The following is a 24880-nucleotide window of genomic DNA, read 5'->3' on the forward strand; positions in this document are numbered from 1 at the left end:
TAACACACTTCACATAGGATAATTTTCACTGATAATTTCTTTTTATATGCAAAACCTGATCCAAAGAGACTCTTTTTGATGATAGGAGCTATTCTACAGAAGAACTCACATATGCTTCCAACAGTGTAGTCTTTCAGCTAAAGACAGGACAGTTTATGTCTAACAAGTATTAGTTAGATATAAACACATGTTAACATGTTTGTTAATATATGTAGGTATTTTATTCCCTGTGAGTACACAGGGTTTGAAAAAGACAGATTTGAACTTCATGTGAGTCCTGCCTTACCCAGAGCTTTCAACTGCTGTGCTTAAGTCAAGGCTGCTCACTCATGGCTTCTTCCACCATCCTCACTGCCATATTTAAAGTAAGAGCAATATAAAAATAGGTAATTTCCGAGTGTTCTCTGAGCACTGAGATATTGAGCCATTCCCGAGTAGCAACGTACAAGTATGTGAATGTAATGTCTTAGAATTTAAAATCTCTTGATGCAATTATGATATAGGACTTCTGCTAGTGGCCCTCACTAATCCGGTGGGTTTATTATTCTAACATGCAAGTTACAAATTTTTTTTGGATTTATTTATATTTGATGGGGGATGAGGAAGGAGGAATGCAGGCTCGCTTTAGCTTGTGGGACTTTTTGCATTGTCTAAACAATTGGGGATGAAACACTGGTGAATATGTCTCTGAGTAACAGAGATAAGAGGTACAAACAATCATTTCTTAATTACTTGGATGATGAACCTTTGTTAAGGTGCTCAGCTTCCAAGTCCTGAACAGATTTTAGAGTGAGAAGAAATTAGCAAAGACATGAAAACTCGTAATTTTTTCACAGTCAGGGAGCATCAGTGCTGGTCTGGACTATTGTTGGAGCAAGCAACACATCAGCTCCCTGCTGTGCATGGATCTCAGGCCTTCTTATACCTTCATCTTGCATGTCTGTGCCTGGTTTCTCAGGCACTGAAATCCTTTAATTTATCCATATTCTTGGAGTCAACACACAATGCCTTTGAATGCCCCAGATTCAACTGTATGATCAAATACTATGGTCTCTGTGATCTAATATTCCCTTCATCCTAAAAATCAATTCACAGAATCAAAATCAATAATGCCCTAACACATGTAACCTGTCAATTCTGAAATCTGTTTCTTGTAGCTTGCCGTTGTTTTTGTGAGCCTTGTATTTTAGCAGAAAATGTCCTTGCTAAATCATATAACTTTAAAGAACATTCTAAAAATGTAAGTATGTGCAGTAAGAACGAAGTCCAGGAAAATTTTGATTGCATTTCAGTTGCTGCCAGTGCCGTTGTATGTCTTTGCTTTCATGTCTATGATAGGAGCACAGACTTCGTATCATATAGCAGAAATTGGATCAGAGACACCATCTGACTCCTTAGGCACTCACACCACCAGATCTTTTGCCTACTCCTGCAGCATATGAAACTGTGTGGCATTTTTGTGTTAATGAAGAGGATACATATCGTAGAGAATTTGTTTCCTCTGGTTGATGCTTTGCACTTTCCCTAAGGATAAGAAAAAAGAATTTTCTGCATGCTTGTAGTTTGAACAGAACATTAGATGTAAAGACTATGGGAGGGAAGGAGAGAAGATGAAAGTTGAAACATGATTAGGTATATGTGTATTACAGAGGAAGTAATTAAGGTCTTGGATACGTTTTGCATAGATTTAAGACCTGCAGTAGTCTCCCTGCAGCTTGTAACATCCCACCTTTGCTTTATGGCAATGCCCACTGCTGTTGTACAGTGAAGAGTATCACTGTTTTATCAAACCTCTCCCATCTTAAAAAAACCCTTCTTTTCATTCATTAAAAAAAATCTACACTGAGGCTGAAATAAACCATCTAGTGTGTCATTTCTCAAAACATGTTTTAGTTATTTAAACTTAACTTATGGGCAAACAAAGGAAGAAAACCTTTCACATGGCTGTTCCCTACTAAAATTACCTGGTGTACAGTGATTCAGATGCTAAAGCTCCTACACAACCAGTCTCTTTTTAAAGTGCAGCCTGTAGTTAATGTAAGATGCAGCTTTTGAGTGCAAAAAAACCACAAAGGAGGACAAAGGTAAATGAGAATGGCAGCACAGCTAATGTTTGTGTGCTCTCACTTCTGTCAGCAGACTTTCCAAGATTTTTCAGTAAGGTGTCAGCTGCATATATGTTGTTTGCACTGAGTGAATTACGGGGAAATATCTCCACAACAGCTGTTCTATTATGTCTTATCAACTGTATATATATTTGTGTAATAGGCCATGAATTCCACCTTCTAATAAGTTGTTGAATATGTACTTGCAGTACAGATTCAATGTCTCTGCAGATCAGATAACGCTACAGAAAGTTTGCCAAATGATACTGGCATGTAGTTTTTGGCAACAGCCTCTCTTTCTTGAAAGAATAAAAAACCCAAAACACTGAACACAGAGAAGCTATTTATAAATAGGTATTTATGTTTTTTCAAGCCCAGCAATGGTACATTAGCTGATTGAGTCTTTTGTGAGATGGTATAATATAATGCTACAATGGTATTTAGATACTTTGCCAAATAAAAGAAGACAAACCACACAGTTATTAAAGAGGCACTCTTGCTGTTTCTATATTGTTTATTCCCATCATTGTCAGTTCACCAGTGGAAACTTTCTTGAAAGTTAGCTCACTTTCAGAAGAGTGGAATACCCAAGAGGCACCCTGCTTCTTTAGTGTTACTCCAGGCAAGGGGATATTTTCCTTCTCCCATTGTGTTTTTGGTTCTTTATATTCCCTTATTGCCTTGTGTAAGTTACTGTAAGTAAACAATGAGACTAAATGAACAAGCTCCATATATAATCCATTTTGTTGCATGAGGGCAATAGTTTCACGATGTTTATTTTTCAGTACTCTTTTTTAATCACTTTTTAATGATTGTAGCAATAGGTTTGGTCCTGCACTATTCAAGGCAGTAAAAATGCCCCTAGTAAAACTCATGGTGCAGGACTGAGTCACAGCAGGAGAAATGTTCATTTCACTTTAATTTTCCTTTTCTCATTTTCTTTCTATTACCACTAATAGTGTTGCTTTAGGAGTATTGTATGTTAGACAGACCAGCTTAACTGCTATTTCTCTTTCAGATCCAACCCTCTAAGCAGTTACATCAAAGCTATTAAAGTGGTTATCTGACATAATGCATATTAGTCCAGTAAAAACAAACCAGGTATGACTTAACAGCCTTTATCACTCCTTTTGTGTAAGTGTTCCAAGAAGATTCCAGCTCTCTGTCTAGGGATCATGCCTACTATCTGTGCTTTGGCCGGAGACAGACCAGCTCTCGGAGAACCCATCCCGAGAAATACTCCCCCACAAAATTGTTATATTATTGGATTTATATCCACAAACCTGTATAAAATATCCTATAATATTGAGCAAAAACACTTCACTTCGAGGCTGACAATATTATTCTCTTTATAGATCATGTTAAGAATGTGCCAGTGTCCTAAAACATTTAGTGTCAAGACATCTCGACTGCAAAAGTGGGAGCTTCCAACACTAGATCATTCTTATTCCATCTCCATACCCTCCAAATGAATGTACAAATGCATTGCAAACTTACTGATTCATTGCCCCATCACTTTTTTTATGTCCAGAACCCTCTGACTGTTTCTTGTACAAACTCTTGTGCGGAGCTCTTCTCTGGCCAGACGTTTCCAGACATTAATTGTTTTTATTTGGAAGCTCTCAAAGAGTCAGCATAGAAGTGTGAACAGTCATCTTTCCTCATGCTGTACAGAAGTGAGAGTTATTGTGCTCACAGTGCAAACACTGTGGCATGTCCATAATTTTACTGCTCTGAGTCATCCCCTTGACATCTGTAAGATGACTGAAGATAATAAAGTTCAACGTGTGTGGAAGCATTTGCTGGACAGGAGTTTATAGTTCCCATAGTCATTGTTTATCCATGTTGCATATATTAGTTTCTTTTATTGCTTTTTCCCAAGGTTTCACAGATAAGTTACAGAATAAGATTGGGAGGGAGGTCACATTATCCATTCCTCTTCTTCAAGGCAAGATTATCTAGAATCACATAATTTCTAAGATTTGTTTAAAACGTTCTTTAAAACAGCTAATAATAGTTCCATGTCTCCTTATGAAATTTGAATACAATGTTTGATGAACTACCTTAGCAGCACACAGAGGTTAATTATGGGATGCTGCTATCCTACTTAGCATTTATCTTGCACTTTTCTTGATGACCTGCAATTTTTTACTGAAACATTGATACTGAGCATTGAACTCAGAGCTGGACATGATGTGCAGATCCCTGCAGTTTCAAGGAAAAGCACTCTCATTTTCCCATGAGTGTAACATTTCTACTTTTGATGGTTGTATTGTAATCTGCCTAACACACTAAACAACTTTTATATATATGTTAAAAGTACTCAGAATGAATTTGAAAATACAGCAGCTAGTCCACAAACATTCCTTCTGTAGTTCTTTGAGAGCACGTGGGTAAATTGCTGTCTGCTGTTTTCTAGTGCTGTCTTCTTTTGTAACTGTTTCCAAACATCTACAATATCTCTCCAGTATCAAGGACACAATGAGTGAATATTACTGACTACTTGGCTATTGGTGCACTGTGTTGAAGGAAGCCAACAGTAGGCATTTTATTTAGAATTTTTTTTCCTAGGTGCTGAAGTAACTAAAAAAGAAAAAAAATTGCAACTTTGCATCACTGAAACTTTGCTTTGGGAAAATGAAAAGCACAGGACCTTAGACTTCCTGAAAGTAGATCATGCTGTATTGGCATCATAGGAAAGCTTTCTGTTTTGAAGACCAGTCCTGTAGTTTTAATTCATATAAGTGAAGGGGGTAAGGGCAGGTGGGATGACTTCCCTGCTGCAGCAGCTCAGACCAAAGCTTGGCCATATCCAGCTATGCATTCTTGCAGTATTACTCATTAGTCACCATTATGTATTTATTCAGATTAAGATACACATTTTGCAAGTGGTAGAGTTGGTTGTAGTACAATTTTTTCTCCTTCTTACAGATTGCAATGGTCTGCCTTATTTCTTCAGTTCTTTTTGATTTTCTGCTTATTTTCCTGATAGAAAAGACTTCTGTTTCAGTAACGTGTGTAATTACCCTTATAACCTGGAATTTGTTACCCTAATAGAATGCTGATTCAGGTAGAATAAAAGAAGTTTTAACATAATTTTGTGTGCTGCTTTTGGCTTGAATAGAGTTATTTTTCTTTACAGCAGCTAGTATGGAACTGTGTTTTGGATTTGTGCTGGAAACAGTGTTCATAATTCAGGGATGTTTTCTTTATGCTGAGCAGCCCTTGTACAGAGTCAAAACCATTTCTCTCTCACACACCATCGTGCCAGTGAGTAGTCTAAAACTATTACTTGCTCCACCAAAGTGAGTTTGAGCAACTGAGTCTATTCTTGTCTGTCACTGGGAGAAGAATTAATTTAACATAATGAAGGAAATAGGCACTATAATTTTCTGGCAGTAATAATTCACTGACAAAAATGTCACAGATGTCAAACAGAGGGAATTTCTTGTCCTGTTTCTCTGACACTTTTGAGTGAAAAAGGATCTCAGTGTAGTACTCACAGACCAGGTTCAGCAGAGAGGGTATTTGGCGTAAGGAACCATTTTTGCCTTCAATTTTTTCCCCATAGGAGTTAGCAGAATCCTGGGACAGCTAGCCATTGCTAAGTGCTTTTACAATGAATAGTTTAGTGTTTAGATATATGAAACTTGTGTTTTGAATTATTTCCTGAGTTCTAGCAAATGCACTCACTAACAAAGTAGCACTGATTTATCTCCACTAAGTAGGTTCCTATAGGGTCACATTCATTTTGTCTCCTTGCTTTGTGTCATCTACACATGCCCACACTATGAAATGCCTTGGCCAGGAGACATAGAGGCAGCCTAAAACGCAATAGGTTTAAAAATAAATATTGTGGCATGAAGAAGGATTGTGTTCTGTTTGCTGAGAACTTGTGCCTGCCAGTTTTACCTGAGCTACTGTAACTCACTGGTAAATGTTAGGTACCCTGTCTCTGCCACATCCTTGGTGGCTCCAGCATTATCGTTCCTTCTAACCCAAAACTGGGGCTTTTAACTGCAAAATAGCTTTTCACTACAGGTGATTCTTCTCCATTCCTGGAGAGCTGAGCAAATAATGGCTGCTACATTTTCTAGGTACTCTTTTTGGGCAAAATTCACTTTATTGAAGATAAAAATAATAATTTCAGGCTGCACTGTGTCTTGTGCAGAGGCACAGTGTGTCCTTGCCAAAGGAATTTCTCTCTCTTTGAAGTTGCTGCTGTCAGAATCATGGAAAAATTGATTTTAGGAAAGGACTTCTGTCTGACTTTGCCTAGTCCAAGTTGTGCTCACAACTGCACCAATTTTAGGTCAGGGTGCTCAGAGCCCTTTTGAATCCTCCAAGGATGAAGACTGTATAATGCCTCTGCCTCACCTATGCCATTATAACATTTCTTCTCCTCTTACATTCCTTACATTACTTTTATGTTCCGTATTGCAGCTTGATTTTCTTTTTGTTCCTTCTTTGGCTGAACACCTAGGAGGTGAGTCTGGCTTCGTTTTCTCTATTGTCCCCCTTTGTAGGTAGTTGAGAAGAAGTTCTTAGGTCACTCCCATGCTCCAATCTTTCAGGCTAACACAACCCCTTGGCCCTATATTCATACCTTTTATGCCCCAGATCTGTAACCCTCTTGGTAGTCCTTCTCTGGATCCTTTTCAGCCTCAGCAGCCTGAGGCCCCACCCTTGGACATGGTGCTCCAGATGCCTCCTGCACGCCAAGCAGAGGGAAGGGTCACTTCCTTGGCCTGCTGGCCACTCTGGCTAAAGCAGTGTGTGGTTCACCTTTGCTGCTGCAAGGACACACTGCTGACTCATGTTCAGCTTGTCCTCCACCAGCACTCATCCCCCAACCAGCTCCACCAGCAAAGCTGGAAAGTCTTGAGCAGTTCCTTGGGAGACCACATCCTTCTTCCTTCAGTTTGCAGATGCAGTCAGACTGCAGGAAGAAGGAAGGGAATTTGCAAGTGCTTCTTTTACAGCGCATGGTTTTTGGTTTTTTTGCCTGAATTCAGTGTTTGCCTTGAAAGCCCAGCTCCTTGGCACATGCTCCAAAGCCTGAACCTCTTCCTAGCTTCAGAAGGAGGGAGGGAAAACAATTGTATGGTTGGGGTAAGTGGAGAGTGGGATTACTGCAAGTTGAAACATTGAACTCAAAACATCCCTTTCTCTTTGGGCTGAGGAGGTGGGGGCTTGCTGGTTTTCAGCTGATCTGTATCTGATAGGTACAGGAGATGCCTGGGGCACAAGCTTGGCTTCTAATTAACAGCATTAAAAAATAAACATAAGCAAAAAGCTGTTAAATCCTGTCATTTTATTGTATATAAATTTGATGTTGAAAAATACAATAGGGAAAACAATCCCTAAGTTCATGAGTCTGTCTGATTTTAGTCACTTATGTAACTAAACATGATAACTAACATGATAGAGTTCTGTAGCTGAATCAAATTTCTGTTATTTATGAAAATGGGGGTGCAATCTTTTGACAGACAATTTGTTCTAAGTGTTTTTGAGAAACATATACAAAATTTTTTATGTGGAACAGATTTAATTGTTTACAGAGCAGTGTTGGCTGTGGAGTGCTTGTAGTACACTTTCAGGAGCAATAGCAGCAGGCGGGTAATTAGCTGCGATTCACCTTTCTGAATATGAAGATTTTGCATTCTGCCTTCTGTGCTCTTAGGTGAGAACTCCCTTGCCAGCTCCCCCTTGCTGCGCCCTTGGCTTCCACAGAGACGTGGTGCAGGAGGGCAGCGTGGCATCTGAAATTCCAGCTTCTCAGTCAGGGTGCCTGAGTGGAATAATTGTATATGTTCCTATCTTACTAATAATTGTAATTACTCCAGTCTACTTCATGTACTTTACTGAGCCTGATGGGAAAGTAAGAGTGTGAATAAAACCACACTGGGATTTACACTTCACTTGGTTGTAGTAATTGTTGTAACCAGGTTCCTCTACTCCAGAACCCAGTCTGGATTTTGACACTGCTTTTTAAAATAAATTGACAGTGTTTTTTTCCTCCTTTAGGTCTGTAGTCACAAGCCATAATTTGTTCTACATTTTTTTCAAATCTCCAGTGTTTGATCTGTATTTTGGAAATGCGGTGGCATTTTGGAAATATAGATCAAATTATGGAAGATATTTTTTGCTGAGGTTAAAGCAAATGAGCAGAATTTCTGATAATACTTCATATTTGTTTCAGTTTTTACTGATAGATTGCAGTAATTTTTACAAAGCTTGACTGCAGTAGCATTTCTGAAATTCGACAGCATTACAGAACTGGTCCTGGTTCAAACTGAAATATGCAAACGTAGCAATCTAGCGTTAGGGTTTTAAATTCATATCAGTTAAAACTGATGCATTTACCTGCCATTGAATTCAGTAGAATTCAAAAAATGATGTGGAAAGACAGTTTACCCTTGGCTACACTTGAAGTTAAACTGAGCTCAGTACCAGCTGTAACTGCTTTATCAGCAGTGGGGGAATTTGCTGGAGTAGACAAAGCTTCTGAGTTTCTGGGTGTTTTTGCTCAATAGGAAGCAAATTTATGAACTTTTTTTTCATGTTTGAGTGTTGTAACTAAATCTATTTATTTCTGTCTCCCAGATGTTTTTTGGAAGCCAGGAAAGATTTAGCAGTCTTAGCAAAAAAAAAACAATGATGATTTTGGAAACATTTCACAATCCCGTTTCCCCATCAAGATTTTGTGCCGCATAGAAATAAATTAAGGAGTGTTTTGGGGCCTCATGCATCCACTGTCCAGCTGTTGCAGATTTTATGATGAGCTGCAGTTCATGGCTTTGGGTAGAGAGGGACACAGTAAGTTTCTGGCTGGGCTCTGTGAGGTGAAGGCACCAGAAAGGATGGGCAGAATCCCTTTGCTGCTCCCTCCCTTCCGAAAGACAACAGTAGGAGCTGATGCTTCCTCTCTCACCTTCACTGCAACCTCCTGTTTACATCAGTGGCACTGTGCCCAGGAGTGCTCAGTGGTGCAGTGGGGTATTTGTGGTGCCCCTCTGGCATCTGGACCAAAGACAGAGTGCAGAGGGCTGTCCCCACGCCTCGTGTTTGGGCGTGACCCCTGGGTGATGTCTCAGTGTGTAACAGATGGGCTGAGCTGTGGCAGCATGGACATGATTTGATACATAATTTTTCTTCCATTTGTTTGTGCTTGTTTGGGAGGAATCAGTTTTTGGCTTGACTATAGTTTTTCTCCAATAAAACTTCTTTCTTTCTTGCCATTTTCATTTGTTCTATGGTGCCTTGGGGTGATAAGTGATAATTTTCCCTCCTTTGGGCTTTTGATTCGAGCTTTTCTTGTACTGCCTGTGCTTTGCTCACGGCTGTGGCAATAAAAATATACACAGCTTGAGCTGAGGTCTTGCCTTGCTCGATTTACCAGCTCGTACTACTTGCAAAGGAAGGATGCCCTTGTCTGATGCTGTCTTCACAGTGGCTTTCCCTGAGGTTCTGCTGTTTGTTTTTCTTTCAAGTCCTCAGATTGAACAGTGTTGTGCCCCAGAAAGTATGAGCTGTTCCTATACCTTTAGCCAGGTGTCCTTATCTGGAATTAAAATAAAATCAGACATTTGTTCAAAGGTTAGTTGCTGTGATTATCAATCAGCCTTCTGGTTGCCATTGCTAAGACAGAGACTTCTGCCTTTTGGGGGATAACTAATTAATAGGATTGCTCATATCAGAGTATGTTGTCTTATCCAACTGTGAATATCTGAAAGCAAGTAAAAATGTAAAAATTAAGAAGTCTTGAAAAACAACTATTCAGTCTTATGCCCGATGGAGACTTGATTGATGTTAATAATGAAAATAATTTGTCAGTTTTGATAATGAGAATCTTTAATCCCAAATCTTGTACTCCTTTGAAATAGCAGTCAGCAGGATACTTTCCATATAATGTACTTAGGGAATTCAGCCCTCATAGGTAATAAATTATTAGAGTATTATATTATAAAATGCAGTTTTGACAAAACAAAACAAAACCAAAACAAAACAAAAAACCAAACAAAACCCCCCCACCAAACTCATACATTTACAAGTTTCTTACAAAAAGAAAATTATATACATTATTTGGGAAGGTTTTAAATGAGTTTGTATTGAAGACATACTGAGACATACTGGAGATAAATTACAAAGCTGAACAAAAATTTCTGCTCTTGCATTGCCATTGCCACTGCAATGGCAGGAAAAATTGTGGGTATGTACCCCAGGAAGACCATGAAAACACAGGTTCCTTTAGCCAAGAGCACGTGGTCTTAGTTGTTTCCCATCTTCAGTAGGGCCTGTGAGATAAAATGCTCCAGTGCTGGAGAGGGGTATTCAGCCAAAGGAGAAGCGGTGCATTCCCTGTGCTCCATCTGCTGTGTTGATGTCCTCCAGTTGCCATACATAGGCCATTAAGGAGGCACATAGATGTTCCTAACATGGAACATCTCTTTTGTTTTCTTTTTTCAGTTTATTCAGAAAAGAAAGTTACACTTGCAAGCCACATCATGATACTGCCAATTACACATCATGGTATTGCCAGCTGCTACAGTGATCTCCAGGGCTGGGGTCTCGTGCTGGCAGCTTATTTTTCAGTCCCTTTGTTTCAGGTGCTGCCACATCCCCTCCTCTGGGAAAGTCAGGGGACAACCTTGCTTGAGCACCTTTATCTTTGGCTGTGCTTTCAGGAGTGTTGCATGTGGTGGTGATTTCCAGCAAACTGGAAGAGGTGCTGCTTCCAAGGGGTCTCTTGGGTGTGTTGTATAAGGAAATTGTATTAGTGAAGGCTTGAACCAAAAATCTTTCTGGAAATACAGTGAAGAGAGCCAAAAAGAAATGGCTCATCCTTAGTCTAATGAAAGTAAGAACCAGGAGTTCTCCACTGGGCTTGTTATTACCCTGTCACTTAGGAAAATAAAAATACTAATTTGGGTCGGGGAAGTAACCTTTCTGTGTCACCTGATTTGCCATTTGAAAACCTTGGCAAGATGAAATAAATTTGATCTGGAAATATTATTTGGAACTGAAAATGAAAATGTTTGATTTAGAAAATTTTGAAGCTAAATATGGCAAATATTTACAGCCTGTTTTGTTCATAATGATTTTTATAAAATTGATTTGATAGACCAGCATAAATTTATTAATGATTTGGATAAAATGAAATCTATTTTACTATTGAATAAAAATTTAAATATAGCAGAAAAAATAACCTTGGCCTATGAGACCATAAGCTGTTCTATTGTCAGTTTTTATACTTATAAAGTTATAAAATATGCAGTCATGTAAATAATGAAATAATTAAAATTTATTGACTATAGAGACATTAAACGTACTAAAACACCAAAATTCTGGAAATGTTACAGAGCCGCACTCTACAAAAGCTTTTAGTATCTTCAGATAATTTCAGTTTTACTTTTGAATCAGAGCTGCCTTCCTGCCACTTCCCAGTGTGTAAAAATTTAACATTTGCTCTGTCATCTCTCCTCTGCCTATGCTCTAATTGCTTGTCAGGCAGAAAGTTGTCTCTCTGAAAGACTGTCCTCCTCATGACAGACAGCAACAATTCCACAGGTCCTGCCAAAGATGAGATTATGCTGTAATTTCCTCAAACAGCTGTGTCTGCTTCGTTATGAATAGAAGCTGTCGGGGACTGTATCCAAATCTTAGTTCTCACCCTTCCAAATCACATTAACAGAATTATCACATGCCTGGGTGAGCCCTTTTGCATGACTTTTAATTAATTCCATTTGTATGTTACCCACTCCAAAAGGTTTGTTGGCTTTGTTTGTTTTTTTTTTTTAATATCCTAGTATCAGTTTTCAGCTTCTATCACCATTAGAAATAGTTCTTCACGAAGATTTGGGCTTCCCAAGGAGATATCCCCACCTCCTTTCCATCCAGCACTCAGCTGTGAGCTCTTGTCTCATCTGTGGGCTCAGCTCTTGGCAGTGCGCAGTGCTGGCACTGGATGTGGTGGTATCTTGTCTCCCAGAGAAGGCCTCAGCCAGGCTCTGCCTGGTTTTCCAGTTCTTCCCAGTGGCATTTCTTGGGATGACTGTGCCTATCAGGAGGCATCTGTTCATGCCAGTTTTCTGTAGTAACTGTAAAAACCACGTCAGTTTCCACCTCATACAAACGTATCCCTCATCTGCTTTCATCCGTCTCCCTGCATCACTGCACTGGTCAGACAACAGGAGGATCTTTCTCCTGGGCAGAGATTTCCTCCTGAGAGTCTTTTCCTGCAGGAGTTTACCTGTGGGTGTTGTAATGCATCCAAGACTCTCATCCTTTGGATGTGTGCTCCCTGTGCAGAGGGCAGCAGAGCTGGAGTTTGTGCTCAGCCCATCACCCCAGGATGCTCCAGGGGTTTAAGAACTTGGAGCTCTTGCTCATGATAGCTAGCCTCTGAGGGAAATGGCTGGAGATTTCTCACTTTGTGCTTTAAACTGAGTTGTAGCTGCCCTCTGTGAGGACAAACACCTCATCAGACCTCCTGACTCCTCTCTGAGTTGTTGCCAGGTGGGCTGGTGCACAGGTTCCCCCCATGTATCATAGAATCATAGAGTGGTTTGGGTTGAAAGGGGCCTTAAAGATTTTCTAGTTCCAACCCCCTGCCATGGGCAGGAACGCTTTCCACTAAATCAGGTTGTTTGAAGCCCTGTCCAAGTTGGCCTTGCACACTTCCAAGGAGGAGGCATCCACAACTTCTCTGGGTAACCTATTCCAGTGCCTCACCACTCTTATGATAAATAATTTCTTCCTAATATCTGATCTAAATCTCTCTTCCTTTAGTTTAAAATTATTCCTCCTTGACCTATGAATATCTCCTCATGTAAAAAGTCATTCTCCCTCCTTTTTATAAGGTCCCTTTAAGTACTAAAAGGCTGCAATGAGGTGTCTACCTGGAACCCTCTCTTATCCAGGTGAACAACCTGCCTGTGGAATCCTATTTCTTGGGCAGCAGGACCCACTCACTACCCCATTGGGTTGAGAACATTTACCTTGCAGGAGTGGGCAGCTGATGGGGGATACTGGCCCACGGTTGACCTTTAGCAGGCTACTGTCTCTGCCCCAGCAATTTACATACCCATTCTTTTTTGTTATTTGGGTTTTTGTTTTGTTTTTTTTTTTTGTTTTATGATAGTAGGAAGAGGCATCAGTCCAGTGGCAGATGGTTAATGAAGTGTTCAGGTGCTTTTCATACACATTGTACTGAAAGAGCAATCAATCTAAGCCATGTGCAGTGTTACTAGAACACCCAGATGTTTTTAGTGTTTCTTGCTGTAAATATTCTGGCTTTAGACCCCCAGTACTGGGATGGGTAAGCAGCTGTAACAGCCTGCATTAGGAAATGTTTATAGAGGGAGCAAAATTCTCAACCTGTTTCAGGTTTTATTTCGTTTTTTTCCATTTTTATTTGTCCACGTGTTTTGATAATTCCTTTGCATATCTCATAATTATTGCTGTTCTATTTTTGTGGCAAATTGAAAACAGAACAAACAACCAATAGTGTGGATTTCTTCACCGTTTTTCCTTTCTCAGTTCCTGTTAAGGATAACAATATTTCTACTCTGCTTGTTTAACCAAAAAAAGCAGTGCTGTTACTATTCAGAAGCGAGCTGCTGCTTTCTTTTTCCAGCCAGTTTTATTTTACAAACTTGAGCTCTGCTGATGCAGTCCCTGCTGCACGTCCCGGGGCAAAAATCACCCAGCTCAGCTTCTCCCTCTTCCTGATGTCTCCAGAGGTTAGAGTGAGACCTGCTGGCCAAATGTAACTTGGAGTGCAGTGGAAGAACTTCAATATCAGATGGGAAGAAACTCTTGTAGGCTTCTTTCCTAGATCATCATTAAATGAGCTCAGGTTTAAAATAGAGTCTCATAAGAGATAGACATCTTAGAAGGAACCTGATACTGCTGGAGTTAAACAGAAGTATTTAATTGTGTTCCTGGCTCCTTGAACTTTTCTTCTCCCTGTGGGACTCATAGCTAAACATAGTCTGGTGGATATAATTTTGTTCTGCTGTCTAGCATCTTTAGCATCTTCGCATCACTTTGTAAAGGGCTTTTGCTTTGAGTTTTTTTTTCTTTTTTTCACAAATACAATTATTACATCCTGCCAAGATGCTACATGACATGGAGAGCTATGACTTAATTTTCTACTCTCAGTGGTTCAGAAGGGATATTTTCACATTATACAGTATCAAGAAAATTTTATCCATATAAATCCTTACGTGTACCAAGTGCAGTCTTTAAGATGGCAGACATGTTTCTTGTCCAGAGTCCCTAGTGATATGCTGCTAAGTGATGTAGTGTTGTCCTTGTTGTGCTTGAGACTCCTCTTACTCCCTTCTCCTGTGCTGAGGAGGGCATCTGAAGAGTTAGGAGGTTCATATCCCTCTCATCTCAGAGCATTCCTCCGCTGCAGGGAGTGACTTCAGATGTGTGTATGTCAGCCAACATCAGTCAAGAGAGACGAGTAATAAAAAATAGAGGAAGAGCCCGGCAGAACCCAGACACAGCTGAATCTTTTCATCTCACTGACTCCAAAGAGCATAGTGAAGTTGAGCCTGGACAGTGCTCAATAAACTATCTTGCAGAAAATCCAAGCCAAAGCTTCTTAAATAGCAGCTATTTACAGAACAGTGATCAAATCTAAGGTCCCAAATGTAACAAAAAACCACATATCTTACTTCCAAATGGCCTATCACAATATGCCAATGTTCAAACCAAATGAACCAAGCTCCAAAGTTTGTATTTCTTAACAGGAAAATAGACTATATATTTATATTAATTTAGTAGGAGTCCTGTATTTTCTACAGCAGAATGGAACCTTGCATTGTTTACAATCAGAGAACCATTATCCTGTGTAGTTATTGTAATGGTAGTCATAAAACATGTTACAAAGTTAACCAGGTAATATTCTGAAAAAAAGAAGAAAATATCTTTGGGTAATTGTATGGATGTTAATTGTATGACTGTAGTGGGTTCTTCAAGTCTTTGACATCCCTAATCTGAGACTGGATGTCACAAGAAGAGATGAAACTGGAATGTAGCATGCACAGAGTCCATCAGCTTTAAGGGGCAGTCTCAGCTGGCAGCGTACTGAGGCTGAGCAGTGCCCTGTGTTTGAGTGGGAGCAGGTTTTTGCTGACCTTCACGTTAATAAATCTGTGCTAGAAAATTAGGCCAAAGTGCTTGCTCTGGTCTCTGAAGCACACCAGCACTGCCTCTCCACACGCTGTGTGTGAAGATGCTGTCAGCAAACACAGGGACCCAGACTGGCACCCAGATACTGTCGATAGAGCACTGGACTTATTCAGCATTTCTAATTAGTGCCCCTGTGAGCCCCTGGCTAGAAACCCAGCACAGCTGGGAGTATCACAAATGCTTTGAATTACACCTTCTAGGAACTGTGGAGCATGTTCCAATTTCCAGTGTCCATGTTTTTTTATGATGAAGGGTATGAACACACAGGGTACAAGAAATATCTCAGAGAGTGAATTTTGACATGGAATAGACAGAAATCTCACCTTCACCTTGTTGGAGGTGATAGAGGACAAAATCTGGGCTCCCGAAGCCACACGTGTGAGGGAGCCAAAAGGAGATGCACTCTATTGGGATTGGTGTATAATCCTCTCTATTTAAAAATACACATATTCATCCGTCTCAGAAAAAATACTTTTTTTTCTTTGCAGGCCTCCAGCCATAGTTTTTGCTTTCTTGGAATCTATAGATCTGGCTGAGAAATGTCAAAGGGGTGGGATGTCAGCACACAAATGGCTGTGATTTCTACAAGGCTAGGAGGAAAAACCATAAACAACTTCTATGGACCTGGAATTTTATTATTTATGGCTAATCTACACAGCGATGCTTTAAATGCTTCAGTAGCCACTTTTGGTGTAATAATTGTTGGAACAATATGCAAATGTTTAAACCTTCAAGACTAAATCCCACCCTCACGTGGCTATTTTTGCCTATTTCCAGTTGTAAGCCTACGTGTCTTAAAAACAGTAACAACCAGTCCTCTAGCCAGGACAGTTTTTGCTGTGTAACTTCTCATGTCAGAGATCTGTGCTGCACCAAGAACCTTTGCTCGGAGCAAAGCTGTGATTGAAACAGCATTTAAAGTGTTTGAAAACAGTCTGTCCTGGGGTTATACCTGGGAGTGCTGTTGATTTTAACTTTGATTTAGTTAGCATGATTCCTGACATTGGTGTAATGTTGTCTGTTTGGGTTTTTTGTTTTATTTGTGTTTGGGTTTTTTTTCCCCCTAGGTTGGCTGGATTAATTGGCTGTCATTCAGAAGGAACTTGGCAGATCTATTTTGCTTTTGCTGAACCTCTCTACAGCACGTCATAAAAATTTCCTAGGTCCAGAAGCTGCAGAAGAGACAACTGAGCAGCAGAAAAATGTGACTCTGAGAAGAGACTTCAACTTCAAGATGAATTTTCTACTGATCAGTTCTAGTTTAAATATATAACTGAAGCATGCATAAAAGTTAATCTGATAGAGATAAACACATTCTCATTAGTTAGAACTGCCAAAAAGAAAAAAAAAGCAGTCACCTGAAGCTTCAAAATGAGTGCTCCACTAATTCCAAACAAGTCATGTTATTCCCAGCTTCAGGACAACCACAGTGAAATAAGAAACAATAATGAAAGCATAGTGAATGTCGGGGATAGCAATGCCAACCAAATTGTAACAAAAGTTAGAACTGCTGACAGGGATGTTAAGAAACATGATTTGACAGATGAGAGTGGGAATATATACTCTGGAGGAATGGAGAAAGTGACTCATCTGCCTACAGAGCAGAGTAAACTTCTGACCTTCAAAGACTCTCGAACCTGTCACACCAGTGCACAGGAAAGTAAGCTGCCCTCCACCACAAGCAGGGAAATGGGGAAAGATTGCAGGACCAGTGAAGCTAAGGATATATCAAGGCATATCAGGATCAGCCGAGGACAAAGTCTGTCCAATTTAAAAAGTAGCACAAATGACGCCAACCTGGAGGTTGTCTCCAAAGGTGATATTGACTTCACCCAGAACTTTCCTAAGGGAAAAATGTCCAGGACTGTGGAGTTGGAGAGAATTAAAAGACTTTCCTTGGGAAGACCAAGTAAATTTTCTCCTCAGCCTGAAACGTTTGCAAAAGACGGCGTTGGCCGTGTGTCGTGCAAACGTCTGCTTTCTGCATCGCTGGACTCCATCGACAGATCTCACCACTTGGTAGCAAGTACAGAGAAACCCCAAAAAACATCCACGGATCATTTTCTTGGGATGGTGTTTCATCCACTTGACAATACCTCAGAGGAAAATACTGTATTTTATTCCAAACCATCTACCTCAGGGAACAAGAAAACAAGTAAACCAGAAAATGTACCAAATGTAAGCATTGAAAGCACACTGCATACTTCTCATTCTCAACATTCAGCTGTTAAGCTCAATGAGGTTGCTAGTAAATCAGAAGCACACTTAGGTCAGGGTGATAAAAGTAAAAAACTGGAGCTTAGGACTGCACCATCTCTACAATATAAAAATACATGTCCACAAAAGATAGAGAGAATTATGCTGGTAGAGTTCCTGGGGTGTCCAAGAGCTGAAAATACAGCAGTGCAGGAACAGAAAAGCTCTGGGTCTGACACTTCAAAATTTCAAGTATCCCATTTTCAAGACAGCTGTAATAGAGCAGAAGACCCATTGTCAAGCCAGGTAGTAACTCATCCTGATGATAAATTGCAAAATGATAACATCACCATCAGTGGGGAAGGGAGAGGAAGCAGTGACAGTGACAGCAGGGCAACCAGCCAGGCTGGTGAGGAATATTTTACTGATGAGGAAATGGAAACAATATTTCCACTCACCTGCAGTAGTAAATCCAGTGTCAAAGTGACACTGAGAAAAAACAAAAATTTACATGAAGTTGACACAGGTTACACTGAAACAGTGTGTGAACAGATATCTCCTGTACATGATGCTAATCGAGCTGACAGCAAACCCTTGAAAGTTAATGAGAATAAACTGATGCTAGTCAAAGAAAGCACTGAGGATGCTGCTGTGCCTGCTTCTGATCCCTCAGAGCATCACAGAGCACACAGTGCAGAGACAGTGTCAAAACAACGACCTGACAGTCACAACAGTGATGTGGAAACCTCAAATACTTCAGTTTCAAGTAAGGAAATAGCTAATGTACAGAAACATCCTCCAGAGGAAGCACCAGAGAGCTGTAACATTCCAGCAAAGGCTGATGTCTTTTTATGTGTCCCAACTCCTGTGCACCCAGTGTCAACTCCTGATGTTAATGGTCAGCCCACGCTATCAAACAGTAATTTGAAGGAGCTTTATGCACTTCATGATGACAAATTGTCACCCTCCTCAGTCCTACCTCCCACTGACAGCACACAGTTGTTAAACATATCCCCTAAAGTGCCTATCAAGACTGCTTGCAGCAGCGCCATCCCAAAACCTATCCTGGTCCACCCCAAGGGCTCCCTCACGGATAAGGCCGGCGCAGAGAGTGACTGCAGCGAAAAGCTGGAAGAAGGCGTTGAGATGAAACCTGCCATCCCCCGGCCCAAACCTGTGAGGCCTAAAATCATCACGTACATTAGGAGGAACCCTCGTTCCATAGAGCAGCTGGACCCGTTGTTCGCGCCGGCCGGGCTGCCCTTCGACGGCCCCGCCTGCAGCGTGCCCATCTCTGCCGAGCAGAAGGCGCCCGGCCCGGGGGAGGCAAAGCCCGCCAGCATCCTGTATGACAAATTCAAACCTGACCTCCAGAAGCCGAGACTCTTTGGTTCGGGATTAGTCGTGTCAGGGATCAGGCCTCCAGGTCATCACTTCAGTCCGATGAGCGAGAAGTTTCTGCAGGAGGTAAGTTTCTGCAGCTTAGCTGCTTTTGTGTGCCCAGTGGTGATCATTTGCTTATTTGGTGCTGCCAGAAGTTAGTTCTCAAACCTCAAGTAAGAAATAAATCCTAAAACAATGTGTGATCATTAGGAATAAACTTACCTAACTGTTTCTGGTACTGACCTTGTTGAGATGCCCTAGCTGTTACTGGAGATTGTCACTGTGTTCTTCCTGTATTTTGCAGCAAATGGGACACCTGCTAGTATTATAAATAAGGATGTTTAGAAAAAAAAGTCATACTGAATTGAAAATACATATATGGTTTTTTTTACTTCCCAGAGAATAGCTTTGGGAAATGATTTTAATTTTCCCATACAGATTTTTTCCTTCCTAATGGAAAGCTGGCAGGTTTTTGTAGACAGAGCACCAGAGGTCTAAGCTAATTCCGTTCTGTTTAGCTGTATGGAAACCCAGGGACTATCAGAGCTCTTTTTGGATTATACATATAATACAAAAGAAGACTTACTTTTGACTAATTTTAATGCTGTTTCTTACACTGACCTGGACATCCAAAAAGATTTCTTCATTTCCCCAGAAAGCCATGCTGAGCAGCCAAAATGTGATGGAAATCCCTCTAGACACCTCTGGCTCCAGATATCTTTCTGTGTTTCTGCCTTGCCAAACTGGGCAGGAGCCTTGGGTTCCTGAAATCCCCACTGGGAGGTGAGCACAGTGGAGGAAGGATGAGCTTGCTTGGTAGGTGGAGAAAGGGCAGGGAAGAGCAAGCTGTGTCTGTCATGTGCTCTTGCATCCGCTGCTTGGGACCTGTGGTAGTTCAACAACCAAGCTTTTCATATAAACACTGAAGACAACACAAGTGATTTTATTTGAATGAGTCTTTTAAGAAAAGGATATGGTTTTTTGCTCTGTGTCTCATAGTGTTATTAAGGCTATTTTACTCTCTACCTCATTCTACATATGATATAGATCCAAGGAACAGCACTGAAATAAAAAATTTAGTGACAGCATTGGCAGTCAAAACCTGGCAAATACCCAAATTAAGATACTGTATGTGTGTGAGTGTAGATTGACCCTTATGCCATATATTAACCAGAAACCTACTGAAGTGAGCAAAGATTATAGTTATTTCTCATCACAAACACAGACAGTCTTTGCTGTCCTTTTTCCTTTAACTTCAGTTTCCAGCTCTGTCCCTTATATTTTATGTCCAGAGACAGAATTACTAAAGTCTTTGGGAGATTGTCTATTCCAGCTATCATTAGTATATCTTCACAATCACCTTGTGAGGTGAGCGGAAATTACTGGCTTATTACTGCTTAATGCATGGCAATGGAATGAAAGGCAAAATCACCCAGACTGTGCACTGGCTGTTGGACTGCTTGTAGGTGGCATGACCCTCTGAAGACCACAGGTGTCTGTGAGAGTTGGGGTTCAGATAATCAGGCAGGATCTGCAGACACGTCTGTGAACAAAGAACAGATTTCTGAGCACTGCTGAGGACTGTTCTTAGCATGAGAAGGACTCAGGTTGGGGCAAGTCTGCAATGTGATTTTCTCTAGACTAGCGTTGGAAGTAGGACACTTGTGGGCTGGAGAGGATTCAAAGCATCTTCCCCTATTCCTCCAATAAATACGACTTTTGGTGGGTATTTCAACAAGGGAATATCTGAACCCAAGCAAGCTGCTTCTTCAGAGAAGCTGGACTGACTGGGGAAGAGGCTGAAAAGAAAATGTCGAAGTGCAGTTTGCATTAGCCCAGGAGTCAGGAGCTGATAGCAGAAGGTGGAATCTGCTTTCTTGGACTGCCACCCTAAAAGCAATAACCTGGTTGTCCTGCCAGATGGAGGAATACAAAGGGGCCTGAATTGGCTCAGCATGGATCAAGAGAAAGGAAAATGATCAAACCATTGAGGTGAACAGATGCTTAAAAGAGCAGCTGTGCACAGTATGGGTTAGTAGCAGACGAGTGATGTGTAATCCAAAAGAAACCAATTAGGATGCATTGAAATAGATCAAGATCACAGAGCTGAAGGGAGAGTGTGGAAGACTCAGAGGTTCTGGAGACAAGGAGACTCTGGCACTATGGCCACTGTCTTGGTTAGAGAAAAAAATCCCAGATTGACCTATTTCACATATCCAGTATTGTCTTTGGAGAGCTTTGCTTAGCATCATGTAGCTCCTTATATAGCTATGATAGTGTCAATAGCAGTTAAGAGTCAAACCTGTAATCTGTAAGTATCATTCAGCTAAGTGGTAGGAATGATTAAATATCCCTCTGGGTGCCAGGAGTAGAAGAAATAGGAAGGTGCCATCTCAGACAGGACACTCCAAGAAAAGGCCTGGAGAACTCTATGAGAAAGACTCAAGGGCTGCCTCTGTGCAGTGGGAATCCTGCAGGGCTTCTTGAGCTGCCTGTGCCAAAGCCCACTCAGGGCAGTTCAGACAGAAGTCCCAATTCCAGCATAAAGGCAGTCCAGCTGTGCTGAGAGGTTGGGTTCATTCCATAGCAGAATTAAGGCTGAGTGGGCAGCCTTGCCTGTGGAATTGGCAGCTCCCCCAGTGCTTTTCTTTAGAAGATTTGGCAGAGTGTAGATAGATCTTTCCTGCCCATCTTCATCAAAAAAGAAAAAAAAAGGAAAAAAAAAAAAAAAGGAAAAAAACCAACCAACCAACCAACAACAACAAAACACACCACCTCTCAAGGTACAATTCAAAATGCTTAAAAAACCCAGTCCTTTTCCAGGGCAGGTCACTGCTGCCTACATCCTTCATCACAATGTGGGCTCCCCATCTCACTGTGTGCCTCACCCTCTTCTAGTCAGCACCAACAGGTGTTTGTGGGTTCTTTGTTCCCCCAGTTGCCTCTGTGGGAAGTTGCAGGGCAAACCAAGTTACGGGGACCCAAACACTGTATCTGTCCTCGTGAACTGAACAATGAAATGAGATGGCCTCCAAGGCTCAGGAAAGGCTGTCTACTGCTGGACTGGGACCACGCTCCCCATCTCAGGATCCAGCTCTGCCAGGGTGTGCTCACCCAGAGGCTGCTCCCAAGGACAGCATGGATCAGCCTGGTCTGCAGACCAGGTTACCCATGCGGTCTGTGCGCTGTCAGAGAGTGGTTACTGGCCTCTTTATTCACTATTTTATGGCTGCTGCCAAGAGCCCTGATCTGGTGAGGGTCTGCTAGGAGGTCTGCTGGTCACCAGCTCCCCTGCCTGCCTCACCAAGACTATGGTGGCCCCATGCAACCACCACTTTGGGTCTGTTCAGCACAGACATCACTGTGCTCCAGAGGGGATAGACTAAAGTTGGTTGAAACAAAAAGCCTGCTGAGGTAAAAAGGAGTTAGGGGAGTTGTTTTATATACAGTTGAACCAAAAGTTTCTCCCCTTAATCCTGTTATTTGAACTGCCTGAACTGATGTTGCCAGCTCTTTTTCCCAAAGAGTTGCCTGAAGCAGGCACTTGCCAAGCAAATTCTTCCTCGAGGCATTAATGTTTGATGATGTTATAAACAAAGTAACATGATGGAAGGTGTTGGGCATCTGTACCTGCTGGCCATGCTGCCAGCTCTGCTCAGGAATACCCAGCCTGTGGAAATTTCTGTAGGCTCAAATTATTTGTTGCAGAATTTCCTGTCTTGTTCTAACAAATTAATTCATGGGTGTATGGGTAATGAGCAAACAGCCCCACAGAAGAAAACTCTGGGCTGGACTTCTTGGTGGACAGGCTGCAACAGCTAATTTCCCCAGAAGTCCCTCATACAAAAATCTAGTACAGGGTGCTAACAGGGATCATATTCATCCATATCTTTCTGAAGAGCTTTAAAGTGGCGATAATTTTATATAATTCTATTGAGGCCAGTTGAATTTGACACTTCATGAATTGACAGTTAATTAGAAAGGAAAAAATAGTGTATCTTTACAACATGTTTATGTCCTCCAAAACTGGGATCTTAAAAAAATAGTATGTAATTCTGAAAATATTTGGGCAAATTCAGTTGGACTTGATTAACTTAAGGATCTTTTCCAATCTAAAGAGTTCTATTCTAAGTCCTTCTAACTTCTCTCAGCTTGAGAGGTTTTATGGTTGTGATTGATTTGGTTTGTGTCCATGTTTGTTGCCTTTCTCTGTTGCTCCTAGCATACTGTCAATAAAGAAAAAGAAATGGGGTGAGAGAAGATTTGAATAAACTGACCCAGTTTATACAAAATACTTATTTTCTAGATGTAAAGATTTTCTCTTTTCCTTATAGTGAAATACTTGGCACTGGTGTTTAACTTACATTTAAGTATGAAATTATACTATGCATAGTGTAATCTGATAGAAATAAATTTATCAGGGAAAGAGAAGATAACTGAGGCTTATCCAGAAAAACGATCTCATATCTAGAAGCTGAAAGTAAGAAGCCAGACAACTGTAGTCCAAGCCTACAGAATCATTCACATTATACAACAAAAAACTGCATCCTAACTTAAAATAGGTCATAGGAGTATAATAAAAAAGTAAAGAGAAAGATCTAATGGCAGGAAATAGGACTGCAAACAGAGGAAAAAATATAGGGCAAAACTATAAAGCTCAATGTTTGTTGCATCTGCCCTCCTAGGTCCTGTGCAAAAGGCCTCAAATGTTCTATATTTCATAGTTTAAGGCCAGTCTTGTCTCTTAGCATATTAAAGATTTGCTAAATTAGGATTAAAGCTCTTGAAGGAGCTAGGATCAAAGCTTTTATAGCCAATGTTGAAGTGCATATTCTAATGCTTATAATTGCTAAATAGAAATTGATTTGGCATATTATATGCATCATAACTTACAGCAGAGTTAATTAATTGGCAGTTACATTTCTTCCTAGGTAGCCTGTGGCACTTTTTGATTAATTTTTAAACAAATTTAGTTCAGATTTCCTATTTCCTATGCTTTTTTTTTCTTTTCCCATGGCCTAAATGGGTTGACTGAAAAAATATTCATAGGTCTTTTCTACATTATGATGATATTGCATTTTGAAAGAAAATGGTGAAGAAGTTGGACTGTACCCAGAAGAGCAAGCAATTCTTTGCAAGTGTGAAAGGTGAAAACTCTGCACTCTTGTCCTGAGTCATGAAGCAGCACAGAAAGGTGGGAGCCAGAGCCCAGCCTGAATGCACAAAGATGCAAGGGCTGAATCACATAACCAGGTCACTCCTCGAGTGCAAGTTCAGTGCTATGAGCCAGCTATGAGCTGGAAATACTTCCAGCTTGGGACTTATTCTTACAGAAAATGTGCATTAAAATACTGAGAGGTTTGTCACTGATTTTAACAAAGCAGCGTCTTTTATTTGTGATAAATAGTAAAGGTTTCCCATTTGCAAATCTGATTTTCTGCGATTCACGTGGGCAGATGGGTTTTATAGCTCTGATTTGGAATATTCAACAGGCCTCTGAAATCATAAGTTAGAGAAGTGTGGTCATGTCCACAACCAGGTCTCTTTCCAGGAACTAGAGGGGCACAGATTACAATGAACATTTTGCAGTGAGAACATACTGGGAGTTCTTTTTTTTTCTCACACAAATTATTTGGCAGTACAGTTTCTCTGATAAAATGTACCTAAAACACCTCCAGCTTTATTTTTAGCTATCTAAGTTAAAACCAACTTCTCCCAGAACTGGGCAAGAATATTTTAAACAGCTTCTAATAAAAAATCCACTTACACAATCTCTTAGTGTATCTACCTCTGTAAATAATATAACCTTTCATGACTTAACAGTAGTCTCATTTTCACTACTTAAAGGTCTTCCATTTGTGCATTTTCTTTTGGGGAAGGCATCAATTTTTTATTTGGGTGTAGTTGCATATTGAGAGTGTAATATACATATTTTAGAGAATGATTCATAAAGTAAGACCATAACTTTTTGAAAGTTTGCAGTGCTCTGA

General features: G+C 40.6%; 1 protein-coding gene across 2 annotated transcripts in view; it reads left to right on the plus strand.

The window, feature by feature from the left end:
* The window catches only part of MTUS2 (microtubule associated scaffold protein 2), a 268830-nt gene that overhangs the window by 88169 nt on the left and 155781 nt on the right, over positions 1-24880 (plus strand). For both annotated transcript variants that reach the window (XM_063394734.1, XM_063394735.1), the window contains one exon: positions 16379-18974. In XM_063394734.1, coding sequence (XP_063250804.1) covers positions 16683-18974 — 2292 coding nt within the window. In that variant the 5' untranslated portion in view covers positions 16379-16682. The remainder of the gene's footprint in view (positions 1-16378; positions 18975-24880) is intronic.

This window comes from Prinia subflava, chromosome 3 (genome assembly GCF_021018805.1).
Source record: "Prinia subflava isolate CZ2003 ecotype Zambia chromosome 3, Cam_Psub_1.2, whole genome shotgun sequence".
NCBI classification, from domain to species: domain Eukaryota; kingdom Metazoa; phylum Chordata; class Aves; order Passeriformes; family Cisticolidae; genus Prinia; species Prinia subflava.